The sequence below is a fragment of the Schistocerca piceifrons genome, chromosome 1 (genome assembly GCF_021461385.2).
Source record: "Schistocerca piceifrons isolate TAMUIC-IGC-003096 chromosome 1, iqSchPice1.1, whole genome shotgun sequence".
Taxonomy (NCBI): Eukaryota; Metazoa; Arthropoda; class Insecta; order Orthoptera; family Acrididae; genus Schistocerca; species Schistocerca piceifrons.
The window spans coordinates 853,680,918-853,701,247 of NC_060138.1; the positions used below are offsets into that span (position 1 = coordinate 853,680,918).

At 41.2% G+C, this 20,330-nt stretch overlaps 1 protein-coding gene across 1 annotated transcript in view; it reads right to left on the minus strand.

Annotated features, from left to right (window-relative positions):
• Positions 1–1,592: 1,592 nt before the first annotated feature.
• The window catches only part of LOC124715667 (clustered mitochondria protein homolog), a 382,421-nt gene continuing 363,683 nt past the window's right edge, over positions 1,593–20,330 (minus strand). The window contains exons 22-23 of the mRNA XM_047243113.1: positions 17,284–17,492; positions 1,593–7,384 (exon numbers count right to left, since the gene is read on the minus strand). Coding sequence (XP_047099069.1) covers positions 7,240–7,384; positions 17,284–17,492 — 354 coding nt within the window. The 3' untranslated portion in view covers positions 1,593–7,239. The remainder of the gene's footprint in view (positions 7,385–17,283; positions 17,493–20,330) is intronic.

Here is a 20,330-nt window from a genome sequence, read left to right on the forward strand (position 1 = left end):
ATCAGACCATTTCTTCCATAAAAAGTGGCCAATTTCTCTCCATCATTCTTTTGCCCATATCCAAACAGAACAAATCTCATACTTCCCTAGTCTCATTCCCCACCTGTGCATTTAAGTCTCCAGTCACTACTGCTTCCACATCCAGCATTTCATTCTCTAATTTCTTAAAGAATTCCATGATGCTTTTCTCTGTTTCCTGTCCCTAGAGCATATACTTGGGATGGAGTCATTCACTCCATTTCTTGTCCTCAGGTACAGTTATTCCTGGGTATTATTATTCTGTATGATAAGGTTTATCACATAACCTTAAATACAGAAAAGCGAAAAAGCACTAGTTTTACAGAATATTCAAAATTATATAACTAAACTGTCAATTTATTGCAATTTGTTGCTTTTTAAAAATTGGTGTTCTACACTTCTGTGAACCATGCAGCTGATCACAAAGAACTGATTTTACTGACAGATCTAACTGTAATGTTATCACAGATTTCTATCTGTTAGTGGAGTCACTGTTCTACGACAAGTAACGAAAATGTGCGCATAACTGTAAAGATTTTAAAAAACCTGTGAAAGGGAAGTATTTCAAAACTCTCCAGTCCATTTTTATTTTTCTGCTTTCTTTCTTGCATGTTTCATGCTGCCTTCTCCCCCTCCCCCCCCCTTCCCCCCCCCCAAACATCATTTAACTTCATGAAGATTTTTTTTTTTCATAATTCAATCAATCCATTGCTAGTAAATATTTTATATAGTAGAAATACTTTCCACAGAATAGCTGTGGAACAAACTGCTGAAGACCCTTAATTTTTCCTGCTTTCCACATACATATCACTGATTTATGATTCACAGTTTATTTCTGTTCAAGCATGGATAGATATCTCAAGCATGGATAGATATCTCAAACAGAATATCTTCCCAAATAATTTAGTGGGTTACGTATTTAAGAGGTAACTGCAGTTTGTATAATGACTTTCATGGTATTTCGATAATTGCTGATTTTAACCAGTTGTCCAACTGTTAGGCATTATTCCTCAAATATGCAACAACCATTAAACATGTGCCAACAAGAATCTAAATAAGCAACCCAGAATTTTGAGGATATTTTAATATTTATCATTTAAACAAATTTATTCTGGAGTGATAATTATTTTGGGTTTATCCTGGGCACAGACTGAGTTTAAAAATAAGTAATTACAATCTTACATTTAATGTACCATTACTGACAAAAATGGCAATTGCAATTGTGTTTTCAGATAAATTGCACTGTTTAGTTTTTTTGTGTGCTACAGCAATGCCATGCTTTTGTATTCATTCTTTGGTTAGTCAGCACTAATTTTTACTTTCAGCATTCAAAGTAATTTTAAATGACATATTTTACTTAAATTGTGATTTTTACAGATGACTTGAATCCACTTGACAAGTTGTGCTTATGATAAGAAAAGTCAACATAAGTCCTTAATGACATTTTGATTCAAATAGTCTGTACATATCTACAGCCATTTGAAATCTGGTAGAAAAAAAAGGTACGAAGTTAAAGTAAGCTTTCATATTGTAGACAGGATTCTCATATATAGGTGTGCTAATCAGAACACAAGTCATGTAAAAATTTCTATTTTATTTATGACATGATCAGATGCACATTTTATGGCTCCTGCCCCTAGACTATCAAATTTTTCATTTCCTACAGATGTTCCTCATTCCAGAATAATTACTCAGATTTCTCTAAACATACTTTTCATCATCTCACAGCATAAAGCAGTTTCTAACACTTCTCAGGACCCTCCTTAATTACAGAATTTAAAAAGCACACAACCATATACCATTTGCTATCAGCATATTACAGATGAATACTAGAGTTTTCAGTGAGTTTCAGTCCTTTTTATTGTTATGATTATTGCTCCGTGAATGCAAATTTCTTTTATATTGTACAAAAAGTGTAACAAAATGCCAAATGAGACAACTATACACCAGTGGCTCATTAGCCAAACTTTTACCGCTAGCACTATTGTCTCTGAGATAAAGTTAATCTATCAAATGAGACTGAATTACAGTTTCAAAATTGTGATCATCTTATCTCTTACAGCAATGTTTTTCACTTTATGATCTCCTGTAAAAGTTTCTAGAAAGAGATGCATTATCGGAACACATGTTCTAATGAACAGATATTCTGAAAAATGGGGGTCACACTCTTCAATGTGGTAAAAAAAGGAGGCTTCAGTTTCCTTCTTTTTTTGTGTGATAACAGGACGGAACAGCAGCAATTCAGTCAAAATAGCAGAAATGCACATTATTATTATTAGGAAAGAACATGATCAAATACAAACTTATAGTGAATTTAAGGAGCAACACACAAACATAGGTACCGAAAAATGGTGACAACATTTATCATGTAGTATTCTTATGAAATCTGTTCTATGAAACTGTTTCTGCAGTGTGAGACTGACAACATTCACATTTTGAACGCCATTTTACATGCTTCTTTTGCTGAGAAATGAGAACAATCAATCCCTATATGTCCCTTGAATTTCTGAACTATTGCTGCTTAATATGCTTGTTGATCTTTCCTCAAATTTTAAGGTTCAAACTTCTCAATCAAGTGCCTAAAAAGCTGCATAATTCACATCACCAGTTCTCATAATTCACCTGGCAGAATGAGCAGAATATGTATTTCAATTTAAATACTCAGAAATTCTCTTACACTGGCAGTGACTAAAAAACCACTTCACCCTATGGAGTTATTAATTGAATACTACATAAATTGTAAAATTTATTCGATGCCCATTTAGGAAATTGGGGATAATGCTGAAAGACTGCAAGTATTGAACAGCAACTTAAAATCAATGAATTCTAAGAATTTGAACACCTATTAACAGTCACAACTAGCTGAAAACAAATTTATCTGTATGAATTTAAAATACTGCCACAGGTAAGTCCTTGGAGGCTCAGTTTCACCTTTTCTCTTCCTGTAAGCACTTTAGAATAGTGGTAGAGGACCAGCACTCATTTTAATGTTTCCTAACTTATTTCATATGTACTCCCATAAGATTGGCACTATCAATTTTAATTTACATAGTGATTCCAAACTTTGATTAACTGAACAGTACCAGTCATTAAACAAAAGGTTACTACGAAAAAAATCTTGTTGAGTCTGTAGTTAAGTTTATTTAAACTATTGTTTTAACAAACAATTGTAATTTAGATTGGTAATTTAGCTGGGTATAAATGTGCAGCCAGTTGCTTTTTTTGGATTTTAGATACAATTTATTGTACCATTAATTAGTTATAAAGCCACAGCACACACATCAGATGGAGGTGTTACAGGAACAACATTGTATTTACACCTCATGTTTACATTCTGTGTGCAAGTGTGATACCAAGTGCAGCTAAACACTGTGTGTATTTGTGTGCACTCAATAATGTACATTGTGGGTATAAATTTGCTGTGGATACCACAACGCAGTGCACTGTAATTAGCAAAAATATAACATCATTTCTGTTTCATAAACATTTTGTTACCAGTTATTAAATTTCAGTCATTTCAGCCAGCCTCATCACCATACAGTCTAGCTACATTTGGTCCATGATGTAGTGCTCCTGTAACACCATCTGATCATGAGCTTCCAATGCCTTAAAAACTAGTTAATGGCACAACAAAACTTATCTAAAATCCAAAAAAGTGACTGGTTGCATATTTATGCACAAATAAATTGCCAGTTTAAATCACAGTTGCAGTTCGTCATCCATAATGGGTATACTGAAACTGTAATTTACTTTTACTACAGCTAAATTCTTAGGTACTGGGTAACAGTGCTTTTACATATTTCTTCTCTGTGGAAGTGCTGTAATTCAGACATATCAGTAGAGGTTTTCTCTTGTCACATCGGTAAGAATATGACCAGTTCTAACAGTGTTTCGTATATCAATGAAATTTATAATATGGTGAACTACTCTCATTGAGACTGATATAACAACATATCTTGTGCCGTAAGAGAGATAAAATTTGAGGAATTGGTCTTCTCATGTTCGTGACCTTGTAGGGAACAATCTCCGTAAACACTTATGTGGTCTCAGATTTCATATCCAATACTACATAACTTCTTTGAAAAATTTTGATATTCACAATAATAGCTCCTTCCTTCAGTGAAAAGGCCCATTCAGATAAAAAAAAGTTGCATAATTTCAAATTAAGTGCATTATTAATTTTATTAAATCACTGAGCAAACAACTAATTTGCTGGTTGAACTATAACTGATTGTGTGCTTTTCAAATTTTCAGTAGTTTCTGTAATAATGATAAAAATGTGCAACAGTAAATGAATGACTAGTCAATGCTTACAAAAGAATGAAACAATGTGTAATGTAAACACTCATATCAAAAGGTTAACCTCACTTATCATGCACAATGAGATATGTATTCAAAAATTATTATTTTTTCCAGTTTACATTATTTAAGGCACACTACATTTATCGAGAGCGCAATGTAAGAACAATGCTGAATCATTTTTTTCAGCTACATGTAACATTCAGACATAAAACTATAAATTTATGTTCCTGAATGTGACTAACAGAATGAGTTTTTAAGTATCCTTCGATGCATAAGTGAGAACTTATTTAGCACCAATCACAGCAGTCTCTGATTCATAAAGAATTGGAAGCATCACCTGTAAGCCTCAACTTTGTTAGTGAATACCACAGACTCACTCTAAAGAAAACCACGCCTTATTAACAAAAACAAAGAAACCATTTCTTTAAACAGAATACACTCCTTATACATGTTAATTTTCATTGAATATTTTGTTGCTTATTTTATGAAACTGAACACCAAGACTGTCACAATATCATGACTTGTTTGAATGGTGCGCATTCTTAATATGCATACAGATGAGAATAATTCTATTCCTGGACCTATAGCAGTGATACTCTTAATATAATTAACAACCTTGAAAAATCTGCATGTTCCACTATTGCTGTGGAAGCTGTATTCTCCAGGAGTATACAATTTTATTTTTGACACTCATTTTTAATGGAAATGAATTCCATTTTTTGAACTAACGGAAATACTTTTAACCATTTCCAGCACCAGGACTGTATGCTGTTATGAAGTGTTAAAAATGTGTGAAAACTATTATGGAATGTCAACTAATTGGATACAGTACAAAGTACCTACTCAGCAAAATAAGTTCACTACAATATTTACAAAAATACTATACTGCCATCGAAAGTTTAAAATTCAAACATTAAGCAACAGCCAAAAGAACTATAAAACTATAATTTTTCAGAATACCTAACAACTATATAAAAAAGATAAATCAGGTCTCTAGTCAGTACATGCTACTAATCACTAACATATTCACACTTCTTCAGGAAGAACTACTACTATGCATATGCAATGAAACAACTCTTTGGCTTTACACAGTAACACCAACAACTTCCTCAGAACACAGGCTGCAACTGTTAAATAACCTGTCATTTAAACTTTATTCATTTAAAAAATAGTTTGTGGTGAACATTTACAGAAAAAAAAACACCTGCGTGTAAAGTATCAGAATATTTTAGTGAAACCAACATGAGATTCTTCAACTCTCAGAAATAAGATGTACGATGCGAGCACAATACGCATGACTTCTTACAATGGTATATTTCAATCAAACACAATGGCTAGGAAATAAAAGCAGAACATTATGTAAATGGAAAAGATATGTATACGAAATAGTGTGTGACTGAATTGCAGCATATGTCAACAATAGTAAAGAGCTACTATTGTGTCTGATGAAATGGCAACCCTATTGTATGATTAGGTTTTCAGATAATTCAGTAAACATTATTACTATTCTTCTTCACTGAAAATCTTTTCTGCAAAGAAAAATCAAACAAAACTAGTTCAGAACTATTGAATTTATGGCAGACATTCAAATGAATTCAGGTAATAAGTGTTTCACAGTAACCATCAAATTCATAACATTCTTCTGCAGGATGCGCTGTGCTTCTATATTTAAAAAAAATTGCTTTAATCATAAGGAAGCTTGACTTCTGTAGAAAATTTGCAGTTTCTCTAGCATGACGAATAATGAATGACTAGATATTTTATTAGAACATCAGTGACGTGTAAATGCTCACCACTCTGTTTTTGTCCAATAGAATCACAAGTTTTTAATGTACAGACGTGAAATAAAAACTACTACTTATCAGTGCAGCTCAACAACAGATGATAACAGGTATGTAACAGCAATAATAATGTATCCTGAGTAGTCAGTTTCAACAACATCACCCAACCATAAATACAAGTTATAAATTTAGTGTACATTCTATAATAGAATCTTTCACCAATGGTACCTTTTTCAATCCCCAGTACCAAAATACCTAGTCATTGTTTGCATGACCATCATTAACAGAACACAAAGAGAAACTACCCCTCTCATTACGAGAGAGGGAAAAATGATACAATTCACAAGTGCAAAGCCATCTTAGGCACAATGAACATGTTTCACATTTTTCTCAACACCTCACAGAAATACTCAAATGCATTCTGATGTGGTATTACAAATAACATTTAACAAGTATTGCTATTTAAGTCCACAGGTAACAACAAGAGAACAGATAAACGTATGCAACAAAGTTACAAAAACCCATTTATATATAATTTCTTGTATTTTTAAAAAATAAAATACTGTATGCATTAGCCCAAAAGGTGTCTCACTGTACATAATGCATATATAACATTAACAATGTTTCTCAAATAGTAACAATAAAATCAGTAACAATTTACTGACTCCATCACACACGCACACACAAACTAGGCCACTTCCAGTTACTTGCCCCTGGGCACTATTTGACAGCTGCAGAGGATTCCAGCACAACACAATGCTTTGCACTTGTGTTCTTGTATGGACAGACTATTTGTAACCCAGAAGAATGGTGTGCTGCAGCTTCTAGGAACACAGCTCCTAATAAATTTGTCACAGAGATACAAAAACAGAGCTGAGAGTTAACTCCTATGGCACTCTGGGATAAACTGAAAACTTACAGCTCTGGTGTACACTTGTCATTTTCCACAAATGTATGTCAAGTACTGACAGTAGGCACACACACACACCCCACTTATTTCACTCTTCGCTTTTTTCCCTTGCAGTTTTACACCTTTACCCTTGTCACTGGACTCTTAGTAATCTGCTCTGAAATTATTGCCCTTGTCTGTACACACGATGAATGCACTATGGCCTCACTAAGCCTTTTCAGCCTGTTTTCAACTTGATTTCACAACTTTTTTCTTTTCAGCATCTTTTATTACTTCTGAAAGAATCTCAGATTTTTCGTCCAAGAGTGCTGGAGAAGATTCCTTCAGCTGACGCTTCTCAATTTCAGCCTTGAAATTTTCGATGTCTTGCTGACTGCAAAAGAAATTGGGGCTATTAATAAGGAAATAAAAAACCCACACCAGTAATGACAAAAAGAAGTACACAATGGGACATATAATAATCATCATATTATTAAGTAAACAAGTACACAAAATCTTTACATTAACAGAGGATCACCCAACATCTGTAGTAACAAAAACAATAAGCAATAAAATATGCAAGGTTTGCATAAATAGTATACTTGTGATAGCAATAAACATTTAAGTACTGAAGACAAGCCATAGGTTAGTTATACAATTAATTTACATATCATAAACATAAATCGTAACAATAATGAAGTTCCAAGACGTTAAAAGCATTATTAATACTGTAAAAGGTGATTTATTGCAGGCTAACATTAACAGATTGCTGCTAATCAAATTTATGATATACCCATCTAAATCTACCTCTACATACATACTCTTCAAGCCACCACACAGCGCATGGCGTACCACTGCTGTTCCACTCAAAAATGGAGCAAGGAAAAAAAATTGCGTTCTATATGCCTCAATATGAGCCCTGAATTCCCATATCTTGTCTTTGTGGTTCTTACGTGAAACACCCATCAGCAGCAGCAGAATCAGTCCGCAGTCAGTCACAAAAGCAACTTATCTAAATTTTTCTCAACAGTGTTTTGTGACAAGAATTCCCTCCAGAGATTCCAATTTGAGTTCACGGATCATCTCTGTAGTACAATTTAAAGTCATATCTGCATGATACTCACATGCTGATCGAACCTACCATCACAACTCCAGCAGCACCCCTCAGAATTGTTTTGATATCTTCCTTTAACATTACCTGGTGTGGCTCCCAAACACTCTAGCAGTACTCAACAATTGGTCACTCTAGTGTTCTGTATGGGGTGCCCACTGTAAGTGAGCTAAACTTTCCTAGAATTCTTCCAATAAACTGAAGTCGATCATTTGCCTTTCCTATTACTGATCTCACTTGCTCATTTCATTTCATATTACTTTGCAGCACTATGCCTAGATATTTAAATGACGTGGCTGTGCCAACCAACACACCACTAATGTTGTATTTGAATGTTACGGGATTGTTCATCCACTCATCTCCATTAAAGGGTATTTTTTCTACATGTAGAGCAAACTGTCATGCATCACACAAATAGAAGTTTTGTCCAGATCATCCTGCAGTCACTCAAAAACAGTACTTTCCCATACACATCATCACTGAACAGTTGTAAATTGGTGCTCACCCTATCCATCAGGTCATTATGTGCAGATAACAAGAGTGGTCCCAGCATGAGAGTTGGAAATATTAACATTTTCTGATTCCTGTTCAAATTTCACACATTGTCTGTCATATATGGAACATCATTTATGAATTTCTGTCAACTTTCTGCCGCATGCCATATCATTTTTTGTAGTTCCTGTGCCTTTACACAAGGGGTATTAATTTCAACGACAAATTTTTACTGTCATTTTCAACTTGCTTACCATCAGTCACCATTCGAATAAGTACATATGAGAGATATCTGAAAAGTAAACTCAGTTGGGCTATAAATGAAATACTGGACTGCTTAAAGCAAATTTATTAGAAAATGTCTTGTATTATTTCTCTACGTAATCACCATTCGTGTACAAGGGGTGAACAAAGGTATGGAAACACGAAAAACACAACACATTACCATGCCTAATGTGGTGTAGAACAACTCTTGCCATTCAAAACATCTTCCAGCCATCTCAGAATGGGTAAATACAGGTCCTGTATGGTTTCTGAGAGCATCTTTTATCAGTTTTCCTGCAAACTAGTGCCAAATTCAGGTAATGATGATGGAGATGGTAAGTGATCATACACCTTTCTCTCCTGTGGTTGCCAGAAGAGATGCGACAATTTATCCTAACGCTCACAAAACCAATCCTAGATGATGCGAGCTGTGTGAACAGAGGCCCTTGTTGTCTTAGAAAACAGCATCATCATTGGTGAACAAACACAGTAACATGGGATGGACCCGATCAGCTAAAGTGATCGCATAATTGTCAGCAGCAATGCTACCTCACAGAATAACCATGGAATACCATGATGTGGCTGCCCAAATCATCACCAAACTTCCATCATGTTTCACACTTGGGACATAAACTCATCCAGAAGTTGAAAACAGTGTGAAACAAGACTCATCCAATCAAATAGCGTCCTTCCGTTGCTACACAGTCAAGGTTTTATGGCTTTGGCACCATGTTATCCTGTTACATGTGTTTGCACCAGTAATGAGTGGTTTTGGAATTCCAGCTAACCCTGCAATTCCCTGCTTATGGAGCTCCCTTTAAGTTGTTTTGGTGCTGACAGGGTTTATGAATGCAACATTCAGTCCTGTTGTGACCTTTGCAGCTACTATCCCTCTTCAATGACTGTCCATCATAATCACTTAATAGAGTTTTGTCTGTGTTGTGACTCAGTGGATGATGATTTTTCCACCTTCCCTGTATGCGGTATAAATTTTCAATATAGTGCATCTTGAAATAGCAAACCCTTCTGCTATCTTTGTTACGGAAGCATCCACCATAAGAGCATCAGAAATTTGCCCACCTTCGAATTCATTTAGCTCTGGCATAGTGCACTCACAACTACAGAGGAAACTCTTCAGACCATGAATGACAATATACTGAGAACATTGCACAGTTGATGTTTATGGGCAAATACGACAGTGCAACCTGCAGGCTTAGCTAGCATCTGCATGTATGTTCAAGCAGGCATGAATGGCATACTCTGTGTATGCTTTTATTTCCTACTGAGTTGACAAATCCTTCTTTATAAAATCCTGCCACAGTAGATAACAGCCACATCATGGCAATATGTAAGTTCTTTGTCAGAAGCAAAGCATTGGAACCTAAACCACTTTTTTACATGCTTGAAGAAGTAGAAATCTCTTTGAAGTAAGTCTGGGCTGTACAGCACAATATAAGAAGTGTATCATTAGAATCAATAATAATTCTTTGTTTGCCAGGCAGTGCCAAGCAGTTTTTTTTTTTTTTGTTTTTTTTTGTTTTAGGGCGCAGAACTTCAACGGTCATTAGCGCCCAGACTACGTTAGGAATGCACCGCGAGGCACAAGTTTAAAACAGCAACTAAAAGGGAAAACACGATAAAAGATCGACAGGCATAGGATTAAAAAAAAACAGCATAATTAAATGTCCTTAGACAGGTTGGTCAATTTGATGAAACGAAGAACGCGAGCAGCTGCTCCTGGGTCATCTGCTAAAATGGCATCCAGAGTACATGGCAGGCCAAGATCAAGACGCAGTGTAGTAAAATCCGGACAGGACGTAAAAAGGTGGCGGACCGTCAGCAAGTGCCCACATATGCAGAACGGCACCAGCGCAGCCGTCAGCAGATGGCAATGGCTGAACCGGCAGTGTCCAATTCGTAACCGGGCCAAAACTACCTCCTCCCGCCGAGAGGGGCGTGAGGAGGACGTCCAAGCTGCGGGAAGAGGTTTCAGGGCCCGAAGCTTGTTGTCCGTATATGCAGCCCATTCGGCATGCCACAGCGATAAAATGCGCCGACAAATGACCCTGCTACAATCTGATGAAGGGACACAACAAAAATCTGTCCGAGGCTGGAGGACCGCAGCCTTGGCCGCGGCATCTGCAGCTTCGTTCCCAGGGATACCGACATGGCCAGGAACCCACATAAAACTAACCGGAGAACCGTCATCCACCAGCTGCTGAAGAGAGCGTTGGATCCAGTGCACGAAAGGGTGAACCGGGTACGGATCACTGAGGCTCTGGATGGCGCTCAGGGAATCAGAGCAGATGACATAAGCAGAATGTCGGTGGCGGAGATGTAAAGAAGAGCCTGGTAGAGGGCAAAGAGCTCAGCTGTGAAGACCGAACAATGGCCATGGAGCCGGTATTTGAAACTTTGTGCCCCGAAATAAAAGAACACCCGACCCCGTCATTGGTCTTAGAGCCATCTGTATAAATGAAGGTCATATTAATGAACTTCGAACGAAGTTCGACAAAACGGGAGCGGTATACCGAACCGGAGGTAACCTCCTTTGGGAGCGAGCTGAGGTCAAGGTGAACGCGAACCTGAGCCTGGAGCCAAGGTGGTGTGTGGCTCTCGCCCACTCTAAGGGTTGCAGGGAGTGAAAAATCAAGGTGTTGAAGGAGGCGACGAAAGCGAACTCCAGGGGGTAGCAGGGCAGAGACGTACAACCCGTATTGACGATCGAGGGAGTCGTCAAAAAAGGAACGATAAGACGGGTGGTCGGGCATTGACAGTAGCCGACAGGCATACCGACAAAGCAGTATATCGCGCCGGTAGGGCAGTGGCAATTCATCAGCTTCAGCATGAAGACTCTCGACGGGACTAGTATAAAATGCTCCGATCGCAAAACGTAAACACCGATGTTGTATGGAGTTGAGGCGGCGTAAGATGGACGGCCGTGCAGAGGAGTATACGAAGCTCCCATAATCCAGTTTTGAAAGGACGATCGACCGATATAGACGAAGTAGGACGGTTCGATTCGCTCCCCACGACATACCACTGAGAACACGGAGGACATTTAGTGAACGGGTACAACGGGCAGCCAAATAAGACATGTGGAGACCAGCTAAGTTTCCTGTCAAATGTAAGACCTAAAAATTTTGTTGTCTCCACGAATGGGAGGGCAACGGGACCGAGTCGTAAGGACGGTGGGAGAAGCTCTTTGTAGCGCCAGAAGTTAATACAGACCGTCTTCTCGGCAGAAAAACGGAAGCCATTGGCGACACTCCAGGAGTAACGATGGTCAAGAGAACGCTGAAGACAGCGCTCCAGGAAACACATACGCTGCGCGCTGCAATAGATGGTAAAATCGTCCATGAAAAGGGAGCCTGATACATCAGCTGGGAGGCAATCCATTATTGGATTGATCGCTATGGCGAAGAGAGCGACGCTCGAAACTGAGCCCTGTGGCACCCCATTCTCCAGGCGAAAGGTGTCCGACAGGACAGAACCCACACGTACCCTGAACTGCCGATCCATTAAAAAGGAACGAATAAAAAGAGGGAGGCGACCGCGAAGGCCCCATGTATGCATGGTGCGGAATATGCCCGCCCTCCAACAGGTGTCGTAAGCCTTCTCCAAATCAAAGAACACAGCGGCGGTCGGGCGCTTCCGCAAAAAGTTATTCATAATGAAGGTTGACAAGGTAACCAGATGGTCAACAGCAGAGCGGCGCCTACGAAATCCACATTGTACATTGGTAAGTAGGTGCCGAGATTCGAGCAGCCAAACCAAACGAGAGTGAACCATTCGCTCCATCACCTTACAGACACAGCTGGTAAGCGAGATGGGTCGATAACTGGAAGGCAAGTGCTTGTCCTTCCCCGGCTTAGGGATCGGTACAACAATGGACTCGCGCCAGCATGCAGGAACATGTCCCTCAAGCCAGATGCGATTATAAGTACGAAGAAGGAAACCTTTACCCGCAGGAGAAAGGTTCTTCAGCATCTGAATATGAATAGAATCAGGCCCTGGAGCGGAGGACCGTGACCGGGCAAGTGCATTTTCGAGTTCCCGCACGGTGAAAGGGGCATTATAACTTTCACGACTCGAGGAGCGGAAGTTAGGTGGCCTAGCCTCCTCTGCCCGTTTTCGGGGGAGGAAGGCAGGGTGGTAATGAGCGGAGCTCGAAACCTCTGCAAAAAAGCGGCCGAAGGCATTGGAGATCTCCTCAGGGGCCACAAGGACATCATTCGCGACCGTCAAGCCAGAAACTGGTGAGTGTACCTTAGTGCCAGATAGACGGTGCAGGCTACCCCAGATAACAGAAGAAGGAGTAAAACTGTTGAAGGTGCTTGTGAAAGCAGCCCAGCTGGCTTTCTTGCTTTCTTTAATAATACGACGGCACTGTGCACGTAATCGTTTAAAGGTGCGTAAAGCACGTCGACGAGCACGTAAAGCGTCTCTACATGCTGCGGTCCACCAGGGGACCGGTACGCGACGTGGAGAAGAAGTAGTGTGAGGGATGGAATATTCAGCAGCAGTGAGAATGACTTCCGTGAGGTGTGCGACCTGACTATCGCAGCTTGTTAAGGTCTGATCCTGAAAGGTCGCCCCAGAAGAGAAGAGCCCCCAGTCGGCTTTGGAGATGTTCCAACTAGATGAGCACGGAGAGGGGGTATGATGCAGGAGATGGATGACACAGGAAGTGGTCGCTCGAATATGTATCAGAAAGGGCATACCACTCAAACCGGCGAGCAAGTTGGGTAGTACATATAGAGACGTCTAAATGGGAATAGGTGTGAGATGTGTCCGAAAGAAAAGTAGGGGCGCCAGTATTGAGGCAGACAAGATTGAGCTGGTTGAAAACGTCTGCTAACAGGGAGCCCCTCGGGCAGGATGCTGGAGAGCCCCAAAGGGGATGGTGGGCATTGCAGTTTCCAGTTAACAAAAATGGTGCAGGTAGCTGAGCAATAATTTGCATCATGTCTGCCCTGGTAACGGCAGACGACGATGGAGTGTAAACAGTACAAATGGAAAATGTAAAAGTGGGGAGAGTAATTCGGATGGCAACTGCCTGCAGGCCGGTGTGCAACGTGATGGGATCGTAGTAAATATCATCCCGTACCAGCAACATAACCCCTCCATGAGCCGGGATACCTACCACAGAGTGTAGGTCAAAACGCACGGAGGTGTAGTGTGCCAAGGCAATTTGATCGCATGGGCGTAGTTTCGTTTCCTGGAGGGCTACGACGAGCGGACGGTGCAAGCGGAGCAGCAACTTCAAGTCCTCTCGGTTGGAGCGAATGCTGCGAATATTCCAGTGAATAAGTGCCATCGTAAGAAGAAAAGGAAGATGACCTCGAAGGCCGCTGAGGGCCTGGCTTCGAGCGAGCACTGCCGCTGCATCAGTAGGCGGACAGTCATCGTCCATTGGTTCTATAGGTTCATCAGCCATCTCGTTAAGATGGCCGGAGGAGGAGCTTCCTCTGCCGGTGGACGGCCAGATGTTCGGCTACCAGCGGTGCGGCCAGGCGAAATGGATGACGGCCTGGGGCGGCAACCGCTGGGTGGCGCAGGAGAAGAGATGCGCCGTGGAGGAGAAGGAGAACTGTGCTTCCTATGAGCCTTCTTGGAAAGTCTTTTAGTGGAAGTACTGGTCGACGGCTGGGAGTGCGAGGTACGTAGGAAGTCTGCACGGGACGGTTCCTTCTTGAAGGCCCGTGCATCTGATTTCTGGGTCTTCGTCTTGGCAGAAGCTGATGAAGGTGCTTGTGTTGGAGGGGTGACGGGAGGAAGAGGAGACGTCGACCGCGCGATCTTAGCACTGGCCGAACGGACGACCGTGGTGCCGAAGGTCAGATCGCATGTCTGCGTCGCCACCTCCCTGGTAGTCCGAGGAGAGGCGAGGACAGTACTGTACTTTCCCGCTGGAAGCAGCGTGGGCTTCCTACTAGCCAACAGCTTGCGAGCAGCTGAGGTGGACACTTTCTCTTTGACCCGAATTTCTTGGATACAGCGTTCTTCCTTGTATATGGGACAGTCGCGGGAGGACGCTGCATGGTCACCCCGACAGTTCACACAACGAGGAGACGGAGGTGGACAGTCACCCTCATGGGCATCCCTGCCACAAGTGACACATTTAGCTGCACTGGAACAAGACTGGCGAGTGTGATTAAAACGCTGACACTGGTAGCAGCGCGTAGGTGCCGGGACATACGGACGAACAGAAATAACCTCGCAGCCCGCTTTGATATGCGACGGCAACTGAACACTGTCAAAGGTCAAGAAAAGTGTCCGGGTCGGTACAAGGTCATTGTTGACCTTTTTCATGACCCTATGGACAGCCATCACGCCCTGCTCAGCGAGGAAAGACAATCTCCTAGTCAGTCAATCCGTCAAGTGATAGAGTAAAGACCACACCACGAGACGAATTCAAAGTGCGGTGAGCCTCCACCCGGACAGGGAACGTGTACAGGAGTGTGGCCCGAAGCAGTTTTTGTGCCTGAAAGGCGCTCTCGGTTTCTAGTAACAAGGTACCGTTACGCAACCTGGTACAAGATTTGACAGATCCGGCTATAGCATCTACGCCCTTCTGGATAACGAAAGGGTTGACAGAGGAAAAATCCTTTCCGTCCTCATATCAAGAAACGACGAGGAACTGTGGGGCAGGCGGTAGTACTTTTGTCACTGGTGGCTGGTCAAGTTTCCGTTTTTGGGCAGAAGTCGAGAGAGATGGAGAGAAATCCATTGCGGAGGAATCCCCCACGACTGCCAGCGTCTCCGATGGCGCGCTCTTTCCTTGTGGGGACCCTCACAGAGGGCACTCCCGCCTTAGGTGAATGTTTACACCTCAGGTCACACCTCCCGAGAAACAGACGGAGGGACCAATCGGCATGGTCAGAAGGTATCAGCTCAGGCAATCACCCCTCCCTGGGCCTGGCCTTTACCAGGGGGTACGTGCGTGCCTTACATGTCTACCCAGGGCGGGGAATTACGCGTTACCCTGTCACAGGCTACGCGTGCGAACGCATGGGTCAGCCTTCAGGCGCACACAGGGAGTAAGGAAGAAGAGGAAAATAAAAGAGAGAGAGGGAGAGAGAGGACAGACTGTATCAAATGCCGAGGCGGAGACCAGAGAAGGCAAGGAGAAGAAGGCAATGAGAAGGCAAGGAGAAGAAGACAAGGGAAAGAGTAAGGAAGACAGTGAGATGGAGAAGAGCAAAGAAAGGAACCAACCAAAGGAAGGAAGAAAGAAACGAGAAGTGAAAAAGCAAAATGACCGCAAATAGAGGTCGTGGAACCGTCTGTCTCCGGACGCAGGCGCTAACTACCCCCTTGAGGGGGAGGGACTCCTTTTAGTCGCCTCTTACGACAGGCAGGAATACCTCGGGCCTATTCTAATCCCCGGACCCGCAGGGGGGAGTGCCAAGCAGTGTCATGCAAAAACACTACACTGGCAATAAAAAAACAGGGCCACTTTTTTGAATGATTGTCTTTTGAAAGTCTCACAGAAGTTTTTGAATTTTCTCATCCTTCGGTGTTACATAAAACTGAAAAACAAGAATCATTTAACAGAACAAAAAATTACAGCCACAATCTTCCTGGCTGACAGAGTCTGGCACATTTTTATTTGTTATTTGTTGGGTGAAGTGCAGTGACACCATACCACGGATTGCTGTTTTAGCTTAGGAAACCCGTGTCTCATCCCATCAAATCTTTTTAGTTTATCATCTCTTTCTACACTGTAATGAAAAAGGAAGTCCAGGGAGTTGTTATCTCTTGAATTTTATAGTTCTCGGAAAGGAGCTTTGGAACTCCATAAATATATGGCTTGCGGTACCCTAGTCATGTAGTCAGAACAGTTTGCAACCTTCCCGCTCTTAAATGACAAAAATCAACACTTTACTTATTCACTCATCCTATTTCATCCATACACAGCGTAAATTTTGTCCTGAATGTAGTACTGTGCCTTTCTTACTATCACAGTTCTAAGCACACTTATCCTACAGCACAAGTCAGTGTGGCAATTGTTGACTGCTTACCATATTACATGAAAACTAAGCTTACTTTTCGGTTTGCCATTACAAAATGGTTCATATGGCTCTGAGCACTATCGGACTTAACTTATGAGGTCATCAGTCCCCTAGAACTTAGAACTACTTAAACCTAACTAACCTAAGGATATCACACACATCCATGCCCGAGGCAGGATTCAAACGTGCGACCGTAGCGGTCACACGGTTCTAGACTGTAGTGCCTAGAACCGCTCGGCCACCCTGGCCGGCTTAACATTACATTTTTACCCAGTTTTGAAAGCAGGTTACTGGTTCCATTTCCACATTTTCGATATGTAGAGAAGAACCAAAGAGCAGATGTGAACTTTATAAAGCATACATACAGGGGTGGTGGAGGGGGAGGAGAGAATTTCCAGTTTTACAAACCTGATCTGCACGAACAAAATTCCATTGATGACATTCAGCATATCAAGAACGCTGCCCATTGAAGGAGGTTGTATTTGTATTGGAGGCAATGTTGCCCCTGGTTTCCCCGTATAGATTTCGTTCATCTTTTTCTGTAACACCACAGCTTGAGATGTTAGGTGTCTAAGACAGTCCGAAGATTCTCGTGTCTTTTCATGCGATTCACCTAGCTGAAAGAAACAATTTTAAATTAAAATACATTGAAGGAAATTGGAGAAATTGAAAACTGGTTAATGAAAAAAGTATCAGTTGCATCACATAATTCAATAATACGGTATTCTGAATTTAGTGAAGAATTTACCTATGTCTGTGTTACAACAGACAGCATAGTGCTGGGGAAGCATTTACGCAGTTCAAAGCATATCACATTAAAACCAACCACAGTGAAGAAGGAAATGTTCTTATACAGTGCAAAGAAACTTGAAAAGCGCTCAACGTTTCTATGAAACTAAGTATTATCTATTTAAAGTGAGTAATGCTGTAGGTATGAAACTTCCATTTCCATGCACTCCCCGCCTCCCCTTTTTACCCCTATTTTCTAGGAGCCCTTGCAGCCTGCACCTCTTCAGTTTTCTTCATATTTGTAAGATTTGAAAGTCAGTGACTTGATTTCACTTGCCTAAATCAGTGTGATGTAATTCCCAAGGAAACTCTAAACAACTGCCTTTGAAGTTTAGAAGAATTCAGAGCACTTTTAACAACAAAAATCTTTGTAATTGTAAAGTTACTGGTTCAAATCTCATTAGCAGTAACCTTCTTGTAACTTCCATTTAAATTTCATATCCATATCCATATCCCCCCCCTCCCCCCCCATGAACCATGGACCTTGCCGTTGGTGGGGAGGCTTGCATGCCTCAGCGATACAGATAGCCGTACCGTAGGTGCAACCACAACGGAGGGGTATCTGTTGAGAGGCCAGACAAACGTGTGGTTCCTGAAGAGGGGCAGCAGCCTTTTCAGTAGTTGCAAGGGCAACAGTCTGGATGATTGACTGATCTGGCCTTGTAACAATAACCAAAACGGCCTTGCTGTGCTGGTACTGCGAACGGCTGAAAGCAAGGGGAAACTACAGCCGTAATTTTTCCCGAGGGCATGCAGCTTTACTGTATGATTACATGATGATGGCGTCCTCTTGGGTAAAATACTCCGGAGGTAAAATAGTCCCCCATTCGGATCTCCGGGCGGGGACTACTCAAGAAGATGTCGTTATCAGGAGAAAGAAAACTGGCATTCTACGGATCGGAGCGTGGAATGTCAGATCCCTTAATCGGGCAGGTAGGTTAGAAAATTTAAAAAGGGAAATGGATAGGTTGAAGTTAGATATAGTGGGAATGAGTGAAGTTCGGTGGCAGGAGGAACAAGACTTCTGGTCAGGTGACTACAGGGTTATAAACACAAAATCAAATAGGGGTAATGCAGGAGTAGGTTTAATAATGAATAGGAAAATAGGAATGCGGGTAAGCTACTACAAACAGCATAGTGAACGCATTATTGTGGCCAAGATAGATACGAAGCCCACACCTACTACAGTAGTACAAGTTTATATGCCAACTAGCTCTGCAGATGACAAAGAAATTGAAGAAATGTATGATGAAATAAAAGAAATTATTCAGATTGTGAAGGGCAGACGAAAATTTAATAGTCATGGGTGACTGGAATTCGAGTGTAGCAGAAGGGAGAGAAGGAAACATAGTAGGTGAATATGGATTGGGGGACAGAAATGAAAGAGGAAGCCGCCTTGTAGAATTTTGCACAGAGCACAACATAATCATAACTAACACTTGGTTTAAGAATCATGAAAGAAGGTTGTATACATGGAAGAACCCTGGAGATACTAAAAGGTATCAGATAGATTATATAATGGTAAGACAGAGATTTAGGAACCAGGTTTTAAATTGTAAGACATTTCCAGGGGCAGATGTGGACTCTGACCACAATCTATTGGTTATGACCTGTAGATTAAAACTGAAGAAACTGCAAAAAGGTGGGAATTTAAGGAGATGGGACCTGGATAAACTAAAAGAACCAGAGGTTGTACAGAGATTCAGGTAGAGCATAAGGGAGCAATTGACAGGATGGGGGAAATAAATACAGTAGAAGAAGAATGGGTAGCTTTGAGGGATGAAGTAGTGAAGGCAGCAGAGGATCAAGTAGGTAAAAAGACGAGGGCTAGTAGAAATCCTTGGGTAACAGAAGAAATACTGAATTTAATTGATGAAAGGAGAAAATATAAAAATGCAGTAAGTGAAACAGGCAAAAAGGAATACAAACGTCTCAAAAATGAGATCGACAGGAAGTGCAAAATGGCTAAGCAGGGATGGCTAGAGGACAAATGTAAGGATGTAGAGGCCTATCTCACTAGGGTAAGATAGATACCGCCTACAGGAAAATTAAAGAGACCTTTGGAGATAAGAGAACGACTTGTATGAATATCAAGAGCTCAGATGGAAACCCAGTTCTAAGCAAAGAAGGGAAAGGAGAAAGGTGGAAGGAGTATATAGAGGGTCTATACAAGGGCGATGTACTTGAGGACAATATTATGGAAATGGAAGGGGATGTAGATGAAGATGTAGATGTAGATGAAGATGAAGATGTAGATGAAGATGAAATGGGAGATATGATACTGCGTGAAGAGTTTGACAGAGCACTGAAAGACCTGAGTCAAAACAAGGCCCCCGGAGTAGACAATATTCCATTGGAACTACCGACGGCCGTGGGAGAGCCAGTCCTGACAAAACTCTACCATCTGGTGAGCAAGATGTATGAAACAGGCGAAATACCCTCAGACTTCAAGAAGAATATAATAATTCCAATCCCAAAGAAAGCAGGTGTTGACAGATGTGAAAATTACCGAACTATCAGCTTAATAAGTCACAGCTGCAAAATACTAACGCGAATTCTTTACAGACGAATGGAAAAACTAGTAGAAGCCAACCTCGGGGAAGATCAGTTTGGATTCCGTAGAAACACTGGAACACATGAGGCAATACTGACCTTACGACTTATCT